The following is an 18063-nucleotide window of genomic DNA, read 5'->3' on the forward strand; positions in this document are numbered from 1 at the left end:
ATCTCCTCAACTCAGTTCCAAAAGGTTTACCCCTTATCCTCAAACTATGACCCCTAGTTCTGGACTCCCCCACAATCGGGAACATTCTGAATCTAACTGTCTAACCCTGTTAGAATTTTATAAGTTTCTATGGGATCCCCTCTCACTCTTCTAAACTCCAGTGAACATAATCCTAACCGGCTTAGTCTCTCCTCATATGACAGACCTACCATCCCAGGAATCAGCCTGGTAAACCTTCCCTCTATATCAAGGACATCCTTCCTCAAATAAGGACATCAGATAAGGCTTGAATGGCCTCCTTCTGTTACCCTATCCTTTGTAAGAAGTCTCACAACACCAGGTTAAAGTCCAACAGGTTTATTTGGTAGCAAAAACCACTAATGGCTTTTGCTACCAAATAAACCTGTTGGCCTTTAACCTGGTGTTGTGAGACTTCTTACTGTGTTTATCCCAGTCCAATGCCGGCATCTCCAAATCACCCTATTCTTTGACACTGTTAAAGAAAATGCCAAAAAGATAACTAAATGATTTTACTGGCTTATAATTATTTTACTTATTTGCTGAGACTTCATCCACCATTGAAGCTACTTGGGCTGGTCGAGTTGGGATAAGTGATGGCTGCTTGGTTTTTGCTGGTTGACTCTTCCTGACTGAGGGGATCTCTTCTGTTCTGTAAAAGGAAAAATCAAAAAGTGGCGTTTACCCCAGTGACGCAAAATCCAAGATGAGTGTTGAGGAACAAGCTGAGCGCATGAAGCGTCACCAGAATGGATCGCTACGCGGCCATAACAAGAGGCGGAGTCTAACCCTAACATCTGGCCAGTTGATAGCAGCGAGTTCGAGCAGCCCAAAGCCCATCGTTCGGAGAGTCACGGTACGTCATTGGCTCATTTCACTTCAGTGAAGATGCTCCAGGAAAGAACTGTTTTTAAGTAATTCCCAAACCAGTTGAAATATCAAACTAGACATTAATGCTTTTCTTGATAACAGGTTTATTTGCAGTGTGCAGCAATACATATGTCTGCTTCTTACCTACCACCCCGTGTCCCAGCAGTCTCTCTTTATAAATGCTCCAGGCACTTAAACAATGACCTCTACCTGTGTCCCTTAACAAACCATTATGAGTCGCATTCTTTTATTGGTAATGCCATGGTTTGTATGAACTGTTGCAGGGCATAGATGGTCAGGTTATTAAGAACAATGAACAAAGTAAAGTACAGCACAGGAACAGACCCTTCAGCTCTCCAAGCCTGTGCCGCTGCCCTAACTGAACTGAAAAAAACCTTCTGCCCTTACTTGGTCCATATCCCTCTATTCCCTCCTTATTCACGTACCTATACATGCCGTCTTTGTGAACCTACCTCTCCACTCACCTGATGAAGGAGCCGTGCTCCGAAAGCTCGTGATTCCAAATGAACCTGTTGGACTTTAACCCGGTGTTGTGAGACTTCTTACTGTGCCCATCCCAGTCCAATGCCGGCATCCCCATGTCGAAATTTATGGTTTGTGGTTTTTCCCACCCAATCCAGGTCCCTCGACGTAAGACCACAGAGGTGGATATCTCTCACCTGGAGGCAGCCGTCAGGGGGGATCATGCGGGAAACTTCCATGAGACCCCCAGGGAAGAGATTGCCCGTCTGAGGAGGATGGACCTGGAACCAGAGCACTATTCAGTGGACATCAACAAGGAGGTGTGTGGTTGCGAGTGTCGGCGGAGGTAGATGTGCAAGATGATGAGTGACTGTCGGAAGGAAGTGAGGATGGAGAGATGTGTTAGGGGAGTGAGAAAGTGAAGAGGGGGAGTACAGGAGCATGGAGAAGAAGGACTATTGGAGATAATGACATTTTAATCGGGAGAAAATTCCATTTGTTAACATGTTCTTGGGTTATCTGTGCCTCACTGCTGTACATTTACTTTTCAGTACATTGACGGGCACTTTGCAGGTAAATGCATTCAGTGAGTCAGTCTGCTCCCCTCAGTTCCCCGTGGTTGAAAGGTCTTAGACAGCGACCTTCTCCATTGTGCTTCTCTGGCCGAGAAGGTGTAGACCCCCAACTTTCCATCACACCGTCAGAGCCATGACATACAGCCCACCATGAACTGTGTCAAGGTAGATCTGAACCACACTCTCTTTAACCTGAACATGTTTGAACCCAGCACTAGATGCCAAGAGTGTTTAATTCTCGAGCACTGACTTTATTCATTTTGATAAATGGCAACATTTCTTTTGATGAAGCCAACAATTTGGGTCTGCCCCACCCCGGATCCTAGACCCAGTGACACCAAGTATTGTGATGAACAGCCTATCTGCTCTCGTGTTACAGGCCCGTAAACCTTACCTTTTCTTGTCCTGATTGATTCTCTCTTGTCCAGCTATCCACGCCAGACAAGGTCTTCATTCCCGAGAGATACATCGAGATCGAGCCCGAACTTCCTCTCAGTCCAGAGGAGCTCAAAGAAAAGCAGAGGAAAGTGGAACGAATCAAAACCCTCATCGCAAAATCCAGGTAGCCGGTTGTTAAGTTATAGGGGAATTTGCAGACGCCCAGGGGCAGTTGTGTAACAGACGAGACTAAACTAGGAACAGCAGAGCATGTAGTCTATATTCTACCAGGGAAACTCAACTGGTTGACGAATGACCTCTTCAAATTGGAAATCTTATCTAGCCTGCCCTATCCGTGACTCCATCCCACACCGATGTGGGTGGCAAGGCAGCACAGTGGTTAGCACTGCTGCCTCACAACACCAGGGACCCGGGGTCAATTCCGGCCTCGGCTTATTGTCGCTGTGGAGTTTGCATGTTCCCCCCTTGTCTGTGTGGGTTTCCTCCGGGTGCTCCGGTTTCCTCCCACAGTGCAAAGATGTGCAGGTTAGCTGGGTTGGCCATGCTAAATTGACCCTAGTGTCAGGGGGATTAGCAGGGTAAATATGTGGGGTTATGGGAATTGGGCTTGGGTGGGATTGTTGTTGGTGCAGCCTCGATGGGCCTTTTGCACTGTAGCGATTCTATGAATGTGGACTCTTAACTACCATTTGGAATGGCTTAACAAGTCCCTCCGTTATATCAATTCACAATGGAGGCTCCCTATCATCACCAGTGAAGCCCAGCACCTGAGAATTATTTTCCAAAGATAACAGTCCTCCAAACTTCAAAAGATGCAAATCAACAAAAAAGTACCAAACCAAAAGAGAAAATGCTGGAAAATCTCAGCAGGTCTGGCCGCATCTGTAAGGAGAGAAAAGAGCTGACCTTTCGAGTCCAGATGACCCTTTGTCAAAGCTCAGCTTTGACCCTTAGTGTCAGGGGGATTAGCAAGGTAAATATGTGGGTAAAGGGTCATTTGGACTCGAAACGTCAGATGCGGCCAGACCTGCTGAGATTTTCCAGCATTTTCTCTTTCGGTTTCAGATTCCAGCATCCGCAGTAATTTGCTTTTAAAAAAAGCACAAAGATTTGTTTGAGAGGGTGCATGTATATAATTGTTAAATCTTCAGATTCTCCCGTGTAATTAGTACGTCAATGGAAACTCTACTTGTTCCTGTTGACAAGCAATTTTCTAATTTGGCGTCATCTGTATGAGCAATGTGATCATTTAAAAATAGTTTCTCCAGCAGGAGGGAGATGGTGACGTGCAGTGTTAGCGTATTTCCATTGCGTATTCCCACATTTTGCCCAACTATCTCTCCTCTAGAACAGAGGTATAAGTCTTAGTGCCTTCTTGCCGCTTATTCTGGAATTGGGGGAAGCAGGAAGGAGGGTGGGAGGAGGATGATTTAAGCATTTGGACAGATCAGTGAATGCTCTGTTTCATGTTAGTTTGCAGAACATTGTCCCACTAACCGAAGGCCTCACTGACACTAACATAGACCCTGAGCTCCAGCTACAGGAACAAGAGAAGCGGATCGAGATCTCATGTGCTCTCGCCACAGAGGCGTCGAGGCGGAGCCGACTCATATCAGGTACTGACTGCAATTAAGTTCCACTTGTGTTCTGGAGATAAGGAGTACAGGTCTTTACTGAGATGGGACAGGAGTCTCTGAGGTGGGACAGAGGTCACTGAGGTGGAACAATGGTCGCTAAGGTGGTACAAAGTTAATTGAGGTGAGTCAGAGGTCACTGAGATGGGACAGGGGTCATTGAGGTGAGACAGAGATCACTGAGGTGGTACAAAGGTCATTGAGGTGGGACAGAAATCATTGAGGTCGGACAAAGGTCATTGAGCTGAGACAGAGGTCATTGAGGTGGGACAAAGGTCATTGAGGTGGGGCAGAGGTCACAGATTGGACAAAGATCATTGAGGTGAGACAGAGGTCATTGAGGTGGGACAAAGGTCATTGAAATAATGTTGGAAATTCTCGGCAGGTCAAGCACTATCTATGGAGGGAAACAGAGTTAATGGCCTCATGAAGACAGATTTGAGGTGGGGGTGGGAAATAAAGAGAATAGTGTCAGGACAGCTGTTGCATTTCTGTGACCAGGTACACCACTAACGGGCATTAGGGTCTATTTTCTAATGGAGACAAGGCCTTCCCATTGTGCGTGGAGCCCAAAGCTCTCTGGAGTGTCCTCCCAGAAGCAGGCCAGCTGGCCATTGATGCCTCCTTTAAGTCTCCCCTTGCCCAGGACGATGGTGATCAGAACATCAAAGCTGCAGCTGCAAGCTATCTTGTTCAGGCCACCCCTCACCCACCGTCCATTGTGATGGTCTGACATCTGCTGACCACGCTTAGAACATAGAACATTACAGCGCAGTACAGGCCCTTCGGCCCTCGATGTTGCGCCGACCAGTGGAACCAATCTAAAGCCCCTCTAATCTACACTATTCCAATATCATCCATATGTTTATCCAATAACCATTTGAATGCTCTTAATGTTGACATGAATGCTCTTAATGTTGATGCTTATGTTTAATAATTTAGGAAGTCTTTGAGGTCCCCTCTCAGTCTCCCATCTGCCACAGCAGCACCCACCGCCACTGGTGAGGCTGTTGGCTGCCCGTGATCTCGGGACGTCTGATTGGTCACCCCACCTGTGCTGCCCACCTCCATCTTTAATTGGACGGGGCTCCAGGAGGTGAACTGTTGATTGGCTGCCTGCGGGGAAATGGCACAGGCAGGTCAGACCCGCACACCATCGGGGTTGGGACCCACAAATGGCCCCAATGTCAGGGTCTCAATCCCTGCTGGAATCAGGGTCTCAATCCCTGCTGGAATCAGGGCCTCAATCCCTGCTGGAGTCAGGGCCTCAATCCCTGCTGGAGTCAGGGCCTCAATCCCTGCTGGAATCAGGGTCTCAATCCCTGCTGGAATCAGGGTCTCAATCCCTGCTGAAATCAGGGTCTCAATCCCTGCTGGAATCAGGGCCTCAATCCCTGCTGGAATCAGGGCCTCAATCCCTGCTGGAATCAGGGTCTCAATCGCTGCTGGAATCAGGGTCTCAGTCCTTGCTGGAATCAGGGTCTCAATCCCTGCTGGAACCAGGGCCTCAATCCCTGCTGGAATCAGGTTCTCAATCCCTGCTGGAATCAGGGTCTCAGTCCTTGCTGGAATCAGGGTCTCAATCCCTGCTGGAACCAGGGCCTCAATCCCTGCTGGAATCAGGGTCTCAGTCCCTGCTGGAATCAGGGTCTCAATCCCTGCTGGAATCAGGGTCTCAATCCCTGCTGGAATCAGGGTCTCAATCCCTGCTGGAATCAGGTTCTCAATCCCTGCTGGAATCAGGGCCTCAATCCCTGCTGGAATCGTGGTCTCAATCCCCGCTGGAAACCTCAGCCCAATGTTTCAGATTGTCGCTCTTTTTGTCGCATTTATCACCGCCATTCCATTCCCTCTTCCCTTCCACTTTCTCAGATCGAGTGAGATTTTCCATCGGAATCCCCTCTAAGTCGCACATTGTTCCCACTTGGTCTTACATTGGTGTTCCTTCGTTATTACGGTGATCTTGTCTTAGGGCTTGCAACCACCATTAACACCTGGAGCACAAACACCAGCACAGGCCAGTTGAGCTGAATGGACTGTTTTTATGTTTGGAAGTTTAAATGTTATGCAGTTGCGAAAGTGCCATCGCCATAAAGACAGCAAGAACAGAACCCATAAGCCCCTTCTCAGGGACACTCAACACTATGGATGGGTAATAAAATAACTTCACAACTGCTGCCCAGATCCATTATTTTTAGGGTTCAAATGTGGCTTCAGCTCAGAGCTGGTTTTTGAAATGCATTCCTCCACAGGATGGGTTATCTGTAATAATTCTTCAGAGGTTGAACGCCTTTATTTACAACTCTAACAGCAGTACACAGAGTGCTATCAGTCAGCAGTCTACCTTCAGGGGTGCCAGAGGAACTGACACACCCGGTTAAGTACAAGGCAAAGACTCCCCGATTGGCCCATCAATTAGATCCTTAATCAAGGACATCTTTTGATACCAACCAAATAAACAAAATCAAATTAACTTAGGGGCAACTCAAAGGGGCAGCTCCTAAAAGGAGGGGAACCGCCTGAAACAAAATACAAAGCGGAAAGGAAACTTAAAACATCAAATTGAAATGTGATTAAGGAGGTCAATAATACACCCCAGTCCCTGCAGTGACCAGCGGGCACAGAAGGCATTAACGGTGCCCTCGGACACCACATGCTCCCTCTCCAGGGACACTTGGCCGCGAATATAGCCGCGGTAGAGGGGGGAATCCTTAATCAGGGAGTTCATACTCCACTTGGCCAACTTCAATGGCCTGATTGAAGTCACTACATTATCATTAAGCTCTAACAACAACATGATTGATTTTCTAAAAGCAAATGCTTCTTTTTAACACGTTGCCATTGATCTAACACATTCTTACTTTAACCCAACATCATCATGGACTTCACAGCATCTGTGTGTGCAGATTGCAGGCCTGCTTAACTGGGAAGAGCACTGCAAGAGTTTTGTATTGGGTCATCAGTGGAGGAGGAAGGTCAGTTTAAAGCAACGCATCTGTGGAATGCAAACGAGGATTGGTATCCAGAGGGATGGAGCCTGACAGTGTGTAAGAAGCAAGGAAGGAAGCAGGCCCAGGGTAGGGTTGAGTGCACGCAGGGGAAGTTGGAGGGGGGCAGAGAGTGGGAGGGCAGTCTGGCAGCTATTGACGGGCGAGCCTTCATCAGGAGGTGGAGGCTACAGAAAGGAGAATGCGATGGAGGCTGGACTGTGAGAGGACATTCGTTTCTGAAAGGGAAAACTTTAATCGTGGAATGGCAGCCACGAGTGGAGAGGATGTTACAAAATGCGACTAAGTATGGGAGGAGATTGGGGAATGGAGGGACAGTAAAACACCGATCTCTGCAGTGGGCTGGTTAGGAGTGTGATTGTGGAAAGAACGCTTTTGCCATCATCTTTGCTCCATTTATTACCACGCTCTCATTCCATTTAGTTCCAGCTGCGGGTGCACCAGATTCTTCAACCCCACCATCATCTCCCATCTCATCACTGCCACCTCAGGTCACTGATGGAAGCCATTTAATGTGTGTCTGAAGAAGTAAGAAGTTTTTAAAGAAAGATTCATCATTTTTAACCTTAAAAGAACTCTATACTTTCATTCATATTAAGTTTATTTCTTTGGTGTTGGCTGTGACACAATGGTTATCATGGAATCATAGAATCCTACAGTGCAGAAGGAGGCCATTCGGCCCATCGAGTCTGCACCGACCACAATCCCATCCAGGCCCAACCCCATAACCCCATGCATTTACTCTAGCTAGTCCCCCTGACACTTAGGGGCAATTTAGCATGGCTAATCCACCTAACCGGCACGTCTTTGGACTGTGGGAGGAAACCCGGAACACCCGGAGGGAACCCACGCAGACACGGGGAGAATGTGCAGACTCCGCACAGACAGTGACCCGAGCCGGGAATCGAACCTGGGTTCCTGGTGCTGTGAGGCAGCAGTGCTAGCCATTGTACTAACATGCCGCCCTTATTTATGGTAGATTTAAGTTCGATCAGATTGCCGCAACTTTAACTAGTTGAGACCTGTGGCACCCATCATTACCTTCCTCATTTATGCCAACATCCCTGATTCTTTGGTTTGATAGATTTCCTTGCACTTGATCTTGCAGCCTTTGATCATGTGACATTTGGTCATGTGACACAGGACATTGTGAAGTCTGATCATGTGACATCCGCAAGCATACTGTTGCTTTTACCCTGGTTTGAGTGTCTCGATAACACAGGCCCTGAATAAAATATCTGACTTTTTGATTGAGAGCGAGATGATTTACAGGGGTGGGGGAGGAGGGGCTGGGTAAAATGCTCTTTTGGAGAGTCAGTGTAGACTTGATGGGCCGAATGGCCTCCTTCTGTACTATATGGATTCTGTGGACCAGTTGCCCATTCTGGTAGACCCCTACCCAAAGCAAGAGGGTGGGGGGCCCCAGAACTAACACAGTTTCATTTTAAAAAGATTAATGCCTTCACTTAGTTAGAGTCCCCTCTCAGGTCACTTACTTTCAAGACTGAACGGGCCAAGTCTCTTCAGATTTTTCTCATCCCGGAGTGTCCTTGACATTAGGGATGAGCCTCGACCATTGTTTTTTATAGTTCATTGGAAAATCGTCATGGCAGCCAGTGTTGAATAAAACAAGAAATGATAATTCATAACAATATTATAGACAAGCATTCAGATAAAAATAAAGTATAAAGGATTGCAAGAATATGATCATTTTAGCATATAAGTAATTACAATACACCGCAAGATTCAGGCCCCATTAACTTACAGAATAGAAGTGAAAGATCTATTGGAATTTACATTTTGTATTAAAGCCCACAGATCATGTGCTGTCAGGATGAGTTAATTAAATTCTCAATCATTTACATCTCTTTATGAATTTAATAAAATAAGAGGTCATGCTCCCTCATAGTCCATCCATTCAGTTTTAAAGTTTATTTATTAATGTCACAAGTAGGCTTACATTAACACTACAATAAAGTTGCTGTGAAAATCCCCCAGTCGCCACACTCCAGCGCCTGTTCGGGTACACTGAGGGAGAATTTAGCACGGCCAATGCACCCTAACCAGCACGTCTTTCAGGTGTGGGAGGAAACCAGAGCACCTGGAGGAAACCCACCCAGGCACGGGAGAATGCACAGACTCCACACTGACAGAGACCCGAGCTGGGAATCGAACCCAGGTCCCTGATGCTGCAAGACAGCAGTGCTAACCACTGTGCTACCATGCCACCCTTATTTATAGAATCCCTACAGTGCAGAAGGAGGCCATTTGGCCCATTGCATCTGCACTGACCACAATCCCACCCAAGCCCTATTCCTGCTAATCCCCTTAATACTAGGGTCAATTTAGCATGGCCAGTCAACCTAACCCACACATCTTTGGAGCACCAAGAGGAAACTCACGCATTCACAGGGAGAACATGCAAGCTCCACACAGGCAGTTACCCAAGGCGGGGAATCGAACCCGGGTCTCTGGCGCTGTGAGGCAGCAGTGCTAACCCACTGTGCCAGCGTGCCGCCGTTATCATAGATCATAGAATCATAGAAACCCTACAGTGCAGAAAGAGGCCATCTGGCCCATCGAGTCTGCACCGACCACAATCCCACCCAGGCCCTACCCCCATTTCTCTACACATTTACCCGCTAATCCCGCTAACCTACACATCTCAGGACACTAAGGGGCAATTTTAGCATGGCCAATCAACCTAACCCACACATCTTTGGACTGTGGGAGGAAACCGGAGCACCCGGAGGAAACCCACGCAGACACGAGAATGTGCAAACTCCACACAGACAGTGACCCAAGCCGGGAATCGAACCCAAGTCCCTGGAGCTGTGAAGCAACGGTGCTAACCACTGTGCTACCATGCCGCCCATTTATGGGATGGTGTCTTTTCTCCTTAACTCAGTGACCTTTTATTCTTGCCTTCTGACCTGGGATTGAGTGCTGATCAATGGTGCCGTGTGGCGAGATCATTCTTTAGATGTTCTTTTTGCAGCTCAAGCCATTGCCGCCATCAAGTATCATGGGTCGACATACTGAAGACCGCCCGATGTACATCGATACTGTCGTCAGGGCCCAGTTGAAGACTGGATGGAAGTCTCACCAGGAGCCAACCGACACACAGCGCAGACCAGAATGATTCCTTTACCTTCAAAGAGGGCACCTCCTCCCAAGATGCTATATTCATCCAAGAGTTTCTTATTCATTTAGTCCTTCGTGCGAGATGACTTTTTGTGATTTTTCTTTGTCGTTTTGTGTTACAGAATTCTAAGGAACCCCGGGGCTGCCCATTCTCAGGTTGAGGTTCTGAAAGGAAGGAAGGTCTATGAAGGTCATTGAGTGTCTTTAAGACAGAGATAGATGGGTTCTTGATTAATAAGGGGATCAGGGGTTATGGGGAAAAGGCAGGAGAATGGGGATGAGAAAAATATCAGCCATGATTGAATGGTGGAGCAGACTCAATGGGCCGAGTGGCCTAATTCTGCTCTTATATCTTATGGTCTTATGGACTAAGGAATTTTATGTTTTCTGAACTTTTCCATTATATAATGGGAAGAATTTTTTTTTAAATTGAGTGACCTTTTGAGTAACTGAAGCCAAGTTTCCGAGGCAGTGCTGCCGAATTCTGACAGGAAAAGGGAATGGAATACACCCAGGCCCAGTGGGGACTGCACATTAGACTGAAAGTCTGAGGCAATCCATTGAGATGAAGCTGGAGAGAAACTGAGCCCCAACAAGGGGAGGGTGGGGAATGAAGGTGGGGGGAAGGGGTTGAGGGGGATGGCAGAGTGAGGTTGGGGTTTGTAGGGAAGAGAAACAACCTGGACCCCAGAAGATGAGTGACTTTATATTTTAATTTCAGTGCCACCTTCCCTGCCAAGAGATAGATGGGAGGAGGTTGGGCAAGTCACTTGGTACACAGTGGCCAGACACCAGAGTCTCTAGCTGCGTAAGTCATGCAGGGAAATGGGCATTCTATGCTAATATGATGTCCTCCCATTGATAGAGTAGGTAGCAGTGGGCCAGTGGCATTTATCCTTGAGACCAGGGCGAGTCTCACTGGCCAGTGATGGTTGGAAAAGCAAGGGAAGAGAGACTTGTTCCATTCCATTGATTGCAGTGGAGATCACAATTTGGCTACTCTGACAGCCCATCTCGAACAATACTCAACTGCATGTCCTACATATAACCAGCTGGTTGCATCTTAACCCAGAGTTGGCCAGCTTCAGATCAGTGCATAGATTGGTCTGAGACTTTAGTCGCCATTGCAAGTGATGGAGCTTCCTGACGGTATCTCCACCCACTGGCATCACAGAGCAACCTTGAGGCAGGGAGACACGTATTCAAAAGAGCAGACACATTGATGAAGAAAAAGAAATACCTTCCTAGACTTTCCTTCCCTGTCACTGTTACAGGTGCCACTCTTTCAGCAAATAATCTATTCCGGAATAATCAAAATTTGCAAATATAATTGCTCCTCAGTCTGCCTAGTTTTCTTTGTTACTGTTGATGGTTTTGAGAAGCCTGTTTGGAAAGGCCGCAATTACCTTTGCCCTCGCACAGTATAAACTAGCTCATCTCCAAGTCAGCCCAAACGCTTGGCTGTGCCCAATGCTGGATCTTTGCACATCGGTGTGCGTTCACATGACAACGGCCCCAGCTACTTGCGTTGCCATAGGTAACACATAAACAAAATTAAAGGGGTGATGACTCAATTTTGCGAAGTTGGTGTCACATTCGATAGCCACTTGTTGACTGGCTGTTGGTGAGCTATTCTATGACTTGTTGAAGAGGCTATTGGAATTAAGTCCAGCTGGCTCGATGGGATATTTGAATGTTAAAGGGATTGTTCCACCATTTAACTGTTGCAGGGCATGACTCTGAATTTTCTCTCTTGTATATATGTGTTTCATTTTGTTACTTCTCTGTATAAAGATGAAAAGCTTATGCCGGAATTTTAAGGCACTGAGCTCCTTTGCCCAGTCCTGTTGCCTATTGGCGACCCTATCAGTCTGAGGTTCCACTATGTGCAGACTTCAGACACAATCCAACCAGCCTAACATCTCTTTATGGTGAGACTGACTTAGCTGGTCTCAGACCCTCTTCTGCCAAGGCCGGTGTTGATCACTAACGTGGACCACCATCAGTTTTTTTTTTGTTTGTAGGTTAGGTTCCTTGAGACACTTTTCCGTTTAACTGCCTTCCCACTGCCAATAACCCAGGGATGGTGAGTTCCCAAAAGTTAAGCTCAGGACCAGACTGGGGCTCATCCATGACGGTCACACTCTGTTGGCCTCGTACTTGGGAGGTTCTGTGGCAGGGGGTAGGGGTGGGGGAGCGACAGTTAATTTTTGGAAGCAAAAGTCAGAGGTCAGGATAAGAGTTCAAAGGTCGAGGGGCCAGAATTCGGACAGAAGATCAATATCGCGAGTCGAGCAGAGGTTTGAAGCCGGGATTCCAGTTCTTCTAGTCTGCAGCAGCTCTGAAATGTATGGATTATGCTGAGGGCACTGGCTGGTGAGGCTCAGGGACAGTTGGAATGTGCTAGAAGCAGCTGTGCGTTTTGCAGTCTGCTTGAGGAGTTATACGTGGTGCAGGTTAGATGCCATGCCAGTGAGACAGGATCATTTATCTGCTCAGAGGTGATCCCTACTGATGCGATATTCTTCAAGAAACCCAACCCCATTGAGCAAATTGAGCTCCGTTAAATATGGTCCCATGAGTGGTTGTTGAAGAGGAATTTCCAAAGGGGCCACCTTGGCTGTGTTAAAGGGTTAATCACTGGTACCCCACCCCCCCCTCTTGAATTGCATGCTCTCCCTGGGTTAATTCTGAGGCAGCAAAGTAAGTCCTCTTAGTGGAGGAAGGAACTGGGCGACCTCCCCAAAAGCCTGCCCACCTCCAATTCAATCTCCCTCATCGAAATGGTTGCCAGGATCCATAAAGTGGAGCCAGCGATTTCGGAATCCTAAAGTAAATAAACAGATGCGAGCATCATCAGTAAGAATAGCTGTGACCGCAGTTGCGCACCCCAAGCAGAGTCATTTCGAACCTCTGATGGTTTAACTTACGTCATTCCTAATGCCAGTGGTGTCGGCACATGCCGGCTTGACTTTGCAGCAGCCGCAGTATAGCTCCAGTCTAAATCTAGAGCTACGACAAGCGTAAACTGGACATTTCGAGAAGCGAGTGAGCTTCAGACAGAGCGGAGGCTTCTTCCATCTGGAGGCCCCTTCCCAGTCAGCCGAGCACCTGGCTTCTTTGCTTCCCATCCCATGACTTCCGAGTCTTCCTCCGAGCAAGCTGGGGAAGATTCCCACCGCTGTCAGGGTGTGGGGATGCCTCATTCTCTAAAGGGATATAAAGAAACTTCTGTAAAATAAAAAAATTATCTAATCTCATGCCGATCTCTATCCAGAGTGACTCTGAAAGAGTCTACGGTTAGAGTGCTTGCAATGTTGCTACTCAGAGACTAACTCTGCCTCACCTATCTGGCTTACTTCCGCGCGAAGTTGGCACACTTCAGTGATGTTAAAACATGCTGTTGCGTTACACTTGTTACATTAATTGTCAGGTCAGTCGACAAAGCTTTTTATTTTTTAAAAGAAATCTGAAATTTGGATCTACTCAGTTGTAAGTGACTCCAGCACTAATGAATTGTACATGGTTTTAACTTGTTATGAAGTCACAGTTAACTGTTACTTGATGAGGTTTTCCTGTAGGACCTTGAGATGGTGTGTGTGTGTGTCTCATCAGACTCTTGGTCAGTGCATCTGGCAGAGGTGACAGCTTCCATGTTGTACTAATGTGAATGGGACATGGTCATTGGTCAGTGTTTGGGATCTGTCTTGATTTAATTCAGTGGCCCTGGCCCTTTCATTGGCACAAACAATGTCGAGGAGCTGGCAAAGTAACCTGTTGCGGGCAACAGAGGAGCAAGGCCAATGGCGGGGGGAGCCAGAGCTGGAGAGACTCGGAAGCCGCTCCCACTCCCCTGCAACCACACAAGGCTGCTACACTGGGCTGAGGGAGGATGGGGAGAGGTATAAACTTCGCCAAAGCAGAGCAAGACAAGTGAGGAGAGAATGTGACTTGGGATGGGGATGTGTGAACAGGACAGGAAAACAGGGGAATGAGGGTCGCGGAGGTGGGGATCGAGTTATAAATTGAGTTAGGGAATGTGAAATGTGATCTGGGGAAGAAGACAGGACTGGGAGTTGAGATGTAAGATAGAGGGTCAACAAATGGAACATTAATTGATTGACCTGTGGCGGCTGAAGCCAGTGTATGTGTGTGTGTGTGTGTGAGATGCTGTCAGTGCTGCACAATGTATTATCTGGAAACACAAATGGAAATTATAATTTTGGCCATTGCAATGTTAACCAGTGACTAACTCCAGCAGGCCTGTTTCGAAGCACTATCCAGTCCAGTTCATTATCGTTTGCACTTTGATTCTGGCCTTGCTTCCTGCTAATTTAAAACCACAGCAATAGACGCACGCAAGCAGATCTACACTAGTGAATGTATTCCGACCATCTTCTCCATACACTAATAGCAAGATCAATCAGTATAGAAGATACAGAAACAATTTCATTTAGTTGAGCAAAGCACATCTCTTGGCCCTAGCCAAGGAAATGTCCATTTTTGTACGTGAGGTAGCCACGCAGGAGTGTAATGTTAATAAAATTGTTACATGAACATTGAGAAGAGGGAGTTGAAGGAGAGAAGTTCTATGCATTCAGTGATTGCAAAGATTGGACTACCTTCTCAATCTCATCAAATGGTTGTGAACCTTTGCCAAACCCAAGCACAATAAATTCCTCAACAGGCCCAATGGAGAAGCACCCAGTTTCTATTTGGCCTCCGCCCCTCATATAATCACCTCTGAATGAACAGTTATCACCATTTGCAATCAGTGACAGACTGTGGCTGTTAATGGGGCAGTGTCATTATTTCCATTTGTCTCAGGGCAGGGGTGTGTAGTGATCACCCATTGACTCGAACCAAGCCATGTCTGTGCCCTATAACCACCCCATGCTCCCCCCCTCCACCCCCCGCCCCCCACACGCCCTCCCCACACACACACACACACATTGTGGCACTGAAGACAATTGCCCAGCATCTAGCTCTCCCTATATGAAGCACAGTCTGAAGGATAGACTGGCGTCATAGAGGTTTACAGCATGGCCCAACTTGACCATGCCGCCCTTTTGTTTTAACCACTAAGCTCGTCCCAATTGCCTGCATTTGGCCCAAATCCCTCTATACCCATCTTACCCATATAACCGTCTAAATGCTTTTTAAAAGACAAAATTGTATCCGCAACCTCTAGAAATTTCTCTCTCCCCAGCCTAGCACTGCCTCATGCTAGGTTACAATTCTAAAGGTGCCAAATGCCACCCAGTGCCTCACCACACCATCACCCTCCCTTTGCAGCATGGGCAATGACTGTTGACCATGGCATCATGGAAGAGTATAATCCTGTCCTGAACACATACATGAGTATCTATTTTTAAGCAGGGCGCATTAACAACTGAGTTATCTGTTTTTGTGCCCACACCCCTTGCCAGCCTAGATGGTGCTACTGATGAAACAATTTGGACCGCAGCTGCAGGTGTGGTCTGTTCACTCTGCCTAGATCCTGAACTCTCGGCTGAGAATTAGATATCACCAGATCCTGTAACTTGGTCCTTTCATGTTGCTCCTCTGGCTTCTTCAGATGAGGGAAGGCAAAATCCATGGATGATTCAGAGCTTCTTGGCTTCCGACATACCTTGGCACCCCTCTCGCCCCCTTACCCTCTTTACCCCTCACCCTCCTCATTCCTCACCCTCTTCAGTCCCATGTTCCAACCCACATCAAGGGGAGGTGCTGTCCCAGTGCAATCTTGTCAAATGAAATGGCGGATATCCTTAGAACTCACGGGAAGGGGTGCTGGGTTGCAGTAACCGGGCCTCCAGTTGGAGGGCGTGGGCTATCTCGAAGGGGCTGGGAAACTTTACACTTAACGACTCAGGATCAGGGAGGATAAAAGGATCATGAATATGACATTTGTGACCACATGATGCTGTGTTTCTTTATCATGCCTTGTTCCCATTTCCTATTTGACAAGCAGGTTCTTTTTTCATAGACTATAAGCTGTTCATTGTGTGATTGCTAAGGTGTGTTGGGGAAAGCATTGTAGCTCACTTTGGTTGGTTGGGAATTTAGATGAGTACCTTATAATGTACATCAATGTATTGTAATAAAGAAATATCAAAAAATATTATGAAAAAATATTGAAACTAACCAGAATAAAAAAATGAATATATAAACATAAGTCTTACGTGTTCTCTGTCAAGTTTGAAGTGATTGGAATATGTTTTAAGGGACACATCAGTTTCAATACTTAGTGCCCTCAACATCTGCTAAAGTAATTGGTAAACCACCTCATCAAGAATATAGCGTCCCTTCAAATTCAAACTATGGAACTCGATAAATCCCGACCAGTGTTCAGAAAAATGGGAAAACGTTATAAGTGGGAGTCGAGAGGTTTCATTGCCTTGGGGAGAAGCTGCTTCAATCAGATGAGGCATGTGGATACTCGACCTTCACAGAGGGGCCACACTGACTTTCTTGGCTGAAATCTGACTTCAAAGGATCAATCAGAAGGCTTGGGATGCTTGCTATCCCGTAGAATCCCAACAGTGCAGAAGGAAGCCATTTGGCCCATCGAGTCTGCACCGACTCTTTGAAAGAATATCTTATCCAACCCCTCCCTGCTAACTATTCCCATAATCCCATGCATTTACCAAGGCCAATCCCCCTAACCTACACATCTTTGGACACTAAGGGGCAATTTAGCATGGCCAATCCACCTAACCTCACACCTTTGGACACTAAGGGGCAATTTAGCATGACCAATCCACCCAACCTGCACATCTTTGGACACTAAGAGGCAATTTAGCATAGCCAGTCCACCTAACCTGCAAACCTTTGGACACTAGGGCAATTCAGCATAGCCAACCTACCTAATCTGCACATCTTGGACACTAGGTAGCAATGTAGCACAGCAAATCCACCCACCCTGCACATTTTGGACACTAAGGGGCAATTTACCATGGCTAATCCACCTAACCTGCACATCTTGGGACACTAAGGGGCAATTTAACACAACCTACACATCTTTGGACCACGGGGAAACCGGAGCACCGAGAGGAAACCCACGCAGACATGGGGAGAATGTGCACACTCCACACAGATGGTCACCCAAGGCCGGAATCGAGCCCAGATCCCTGACGCTGTGAGTCAACAGTGCCAATCACCGTGCTGCGAATTGAGGTGATCAAGATTTAAGGAAACTGCAGGAGATAGCTGAACCAAGACATTTGGAACAAGGGGATGAATGGCCCAGCCTTGTGCCTATGTTCCCACACTCCAAACTGAATTTCAAACACAACTAAAGTATTAGTGGCTTCATACAGCTAGATGAATAATTCATAGGACTTTTTGAACTCTGGAGTACTGGGGGTCTCTTTAGTCTCTATATTAAGGAATTGGAGTCAGTAGAGGGAAGGTTCAGTCGACAGGTCCCTGGGTTGTCCATTGATGAGAAGCTGCGTCTATATCCACTGGAGTTCAGAAAAAATGGGAGGTGATCCCATTATATCATACAGGATTCTGAAGGGACTTGACTGTGAGTTTTGGAATGTAACCAACCTGATTGACACCTCAGGTTTTCTGCGGCCATGTGATCGTGCCTGTGGAGGCAGACATCTTGAGATGGGTTCAATAAAAGCCTCTCACAGAAACTCCCACGAATGAAGACTGCTGTCCTTATACTTACCATGGACATGGTAGAGCCCGAGAGATTGGCAGCAACATGGGCGGCACGGTAGCACGGTAGCACAGTGGTTAGCACTGCTGCTTCACAGCTCCAGGGTCCCGGGTTCGATTCCCGGCTCGGGTCACTGTCTGTGTGGAGTTTGCACATTCTCCTCGTGTCTGCGTGGGTTTCCTCCGGGTGCTCCGGTTTCCTCCCACAGTCCAAAGATGTGCGGGTTAGGTTGATTGGCCAGGTTAAAAATTGCCCAT

At 47.1% G+C, this 18063-nt stretch overlaps 1 protein-coding gene across 7 annotated transcripts in view; it reads left to right on the forward strand.

Annotated features, from left to right (window-relative positions):
* plekha6 (pleckstrin homology domain containing, family A member 6) overlaps positions 1 to 16289 on the forward strand; it is a 368857-nt gene extending 352568 nt beyond the window's left edge. For all 7 annotated transcript variants that reach the window (XM_078242064.1, XM_078242061.1, XM_078242062.1 and 4 more), the window contains 6 exons: positions 680 to 874; positions 1530 to 1691; positions 2375 to 2508; positions 3819 to 3961; positions 7411 to 7515; positions 9986 to 16289. In XM_078242064.1, the coding sequence (XP_078098190.1) occupies positions 680 to 874; positions 1530 to 1691; positions 2375 to 2508; positions 3819 to 3961; positions 7411 to 7511 (735 nt within the window). In that variant the 3' untranslated portion in view covers positions 7512 to 7515; positions 9986 to 16289. The remainder of the gene's footprint in view (positions 1 to 679; positions 875 to 1529; positions 1692 to 2374; positions 2509 to 3818; positions 3962 to 7410; positions 7516 to 9985) is intronic.
* Positions 16290 to 18063: the final 1774 nt, after the last annotated feature.

The sequence above is a fragment of the Mustelus asterias genome, chromosome 25, assembly GCF_964213995.1.
Source record: "Mustelus asterias chromosome 25, sMusAst1.hap1.1, whole genome shotgun sequence".
Classification (NCBI taxonomy): Eukaryota; Metazoa; Chordata; class Chondrichthyes; order Carcharhiniformes; family Triakidae; genus Mustelus; species Mustelus asterias.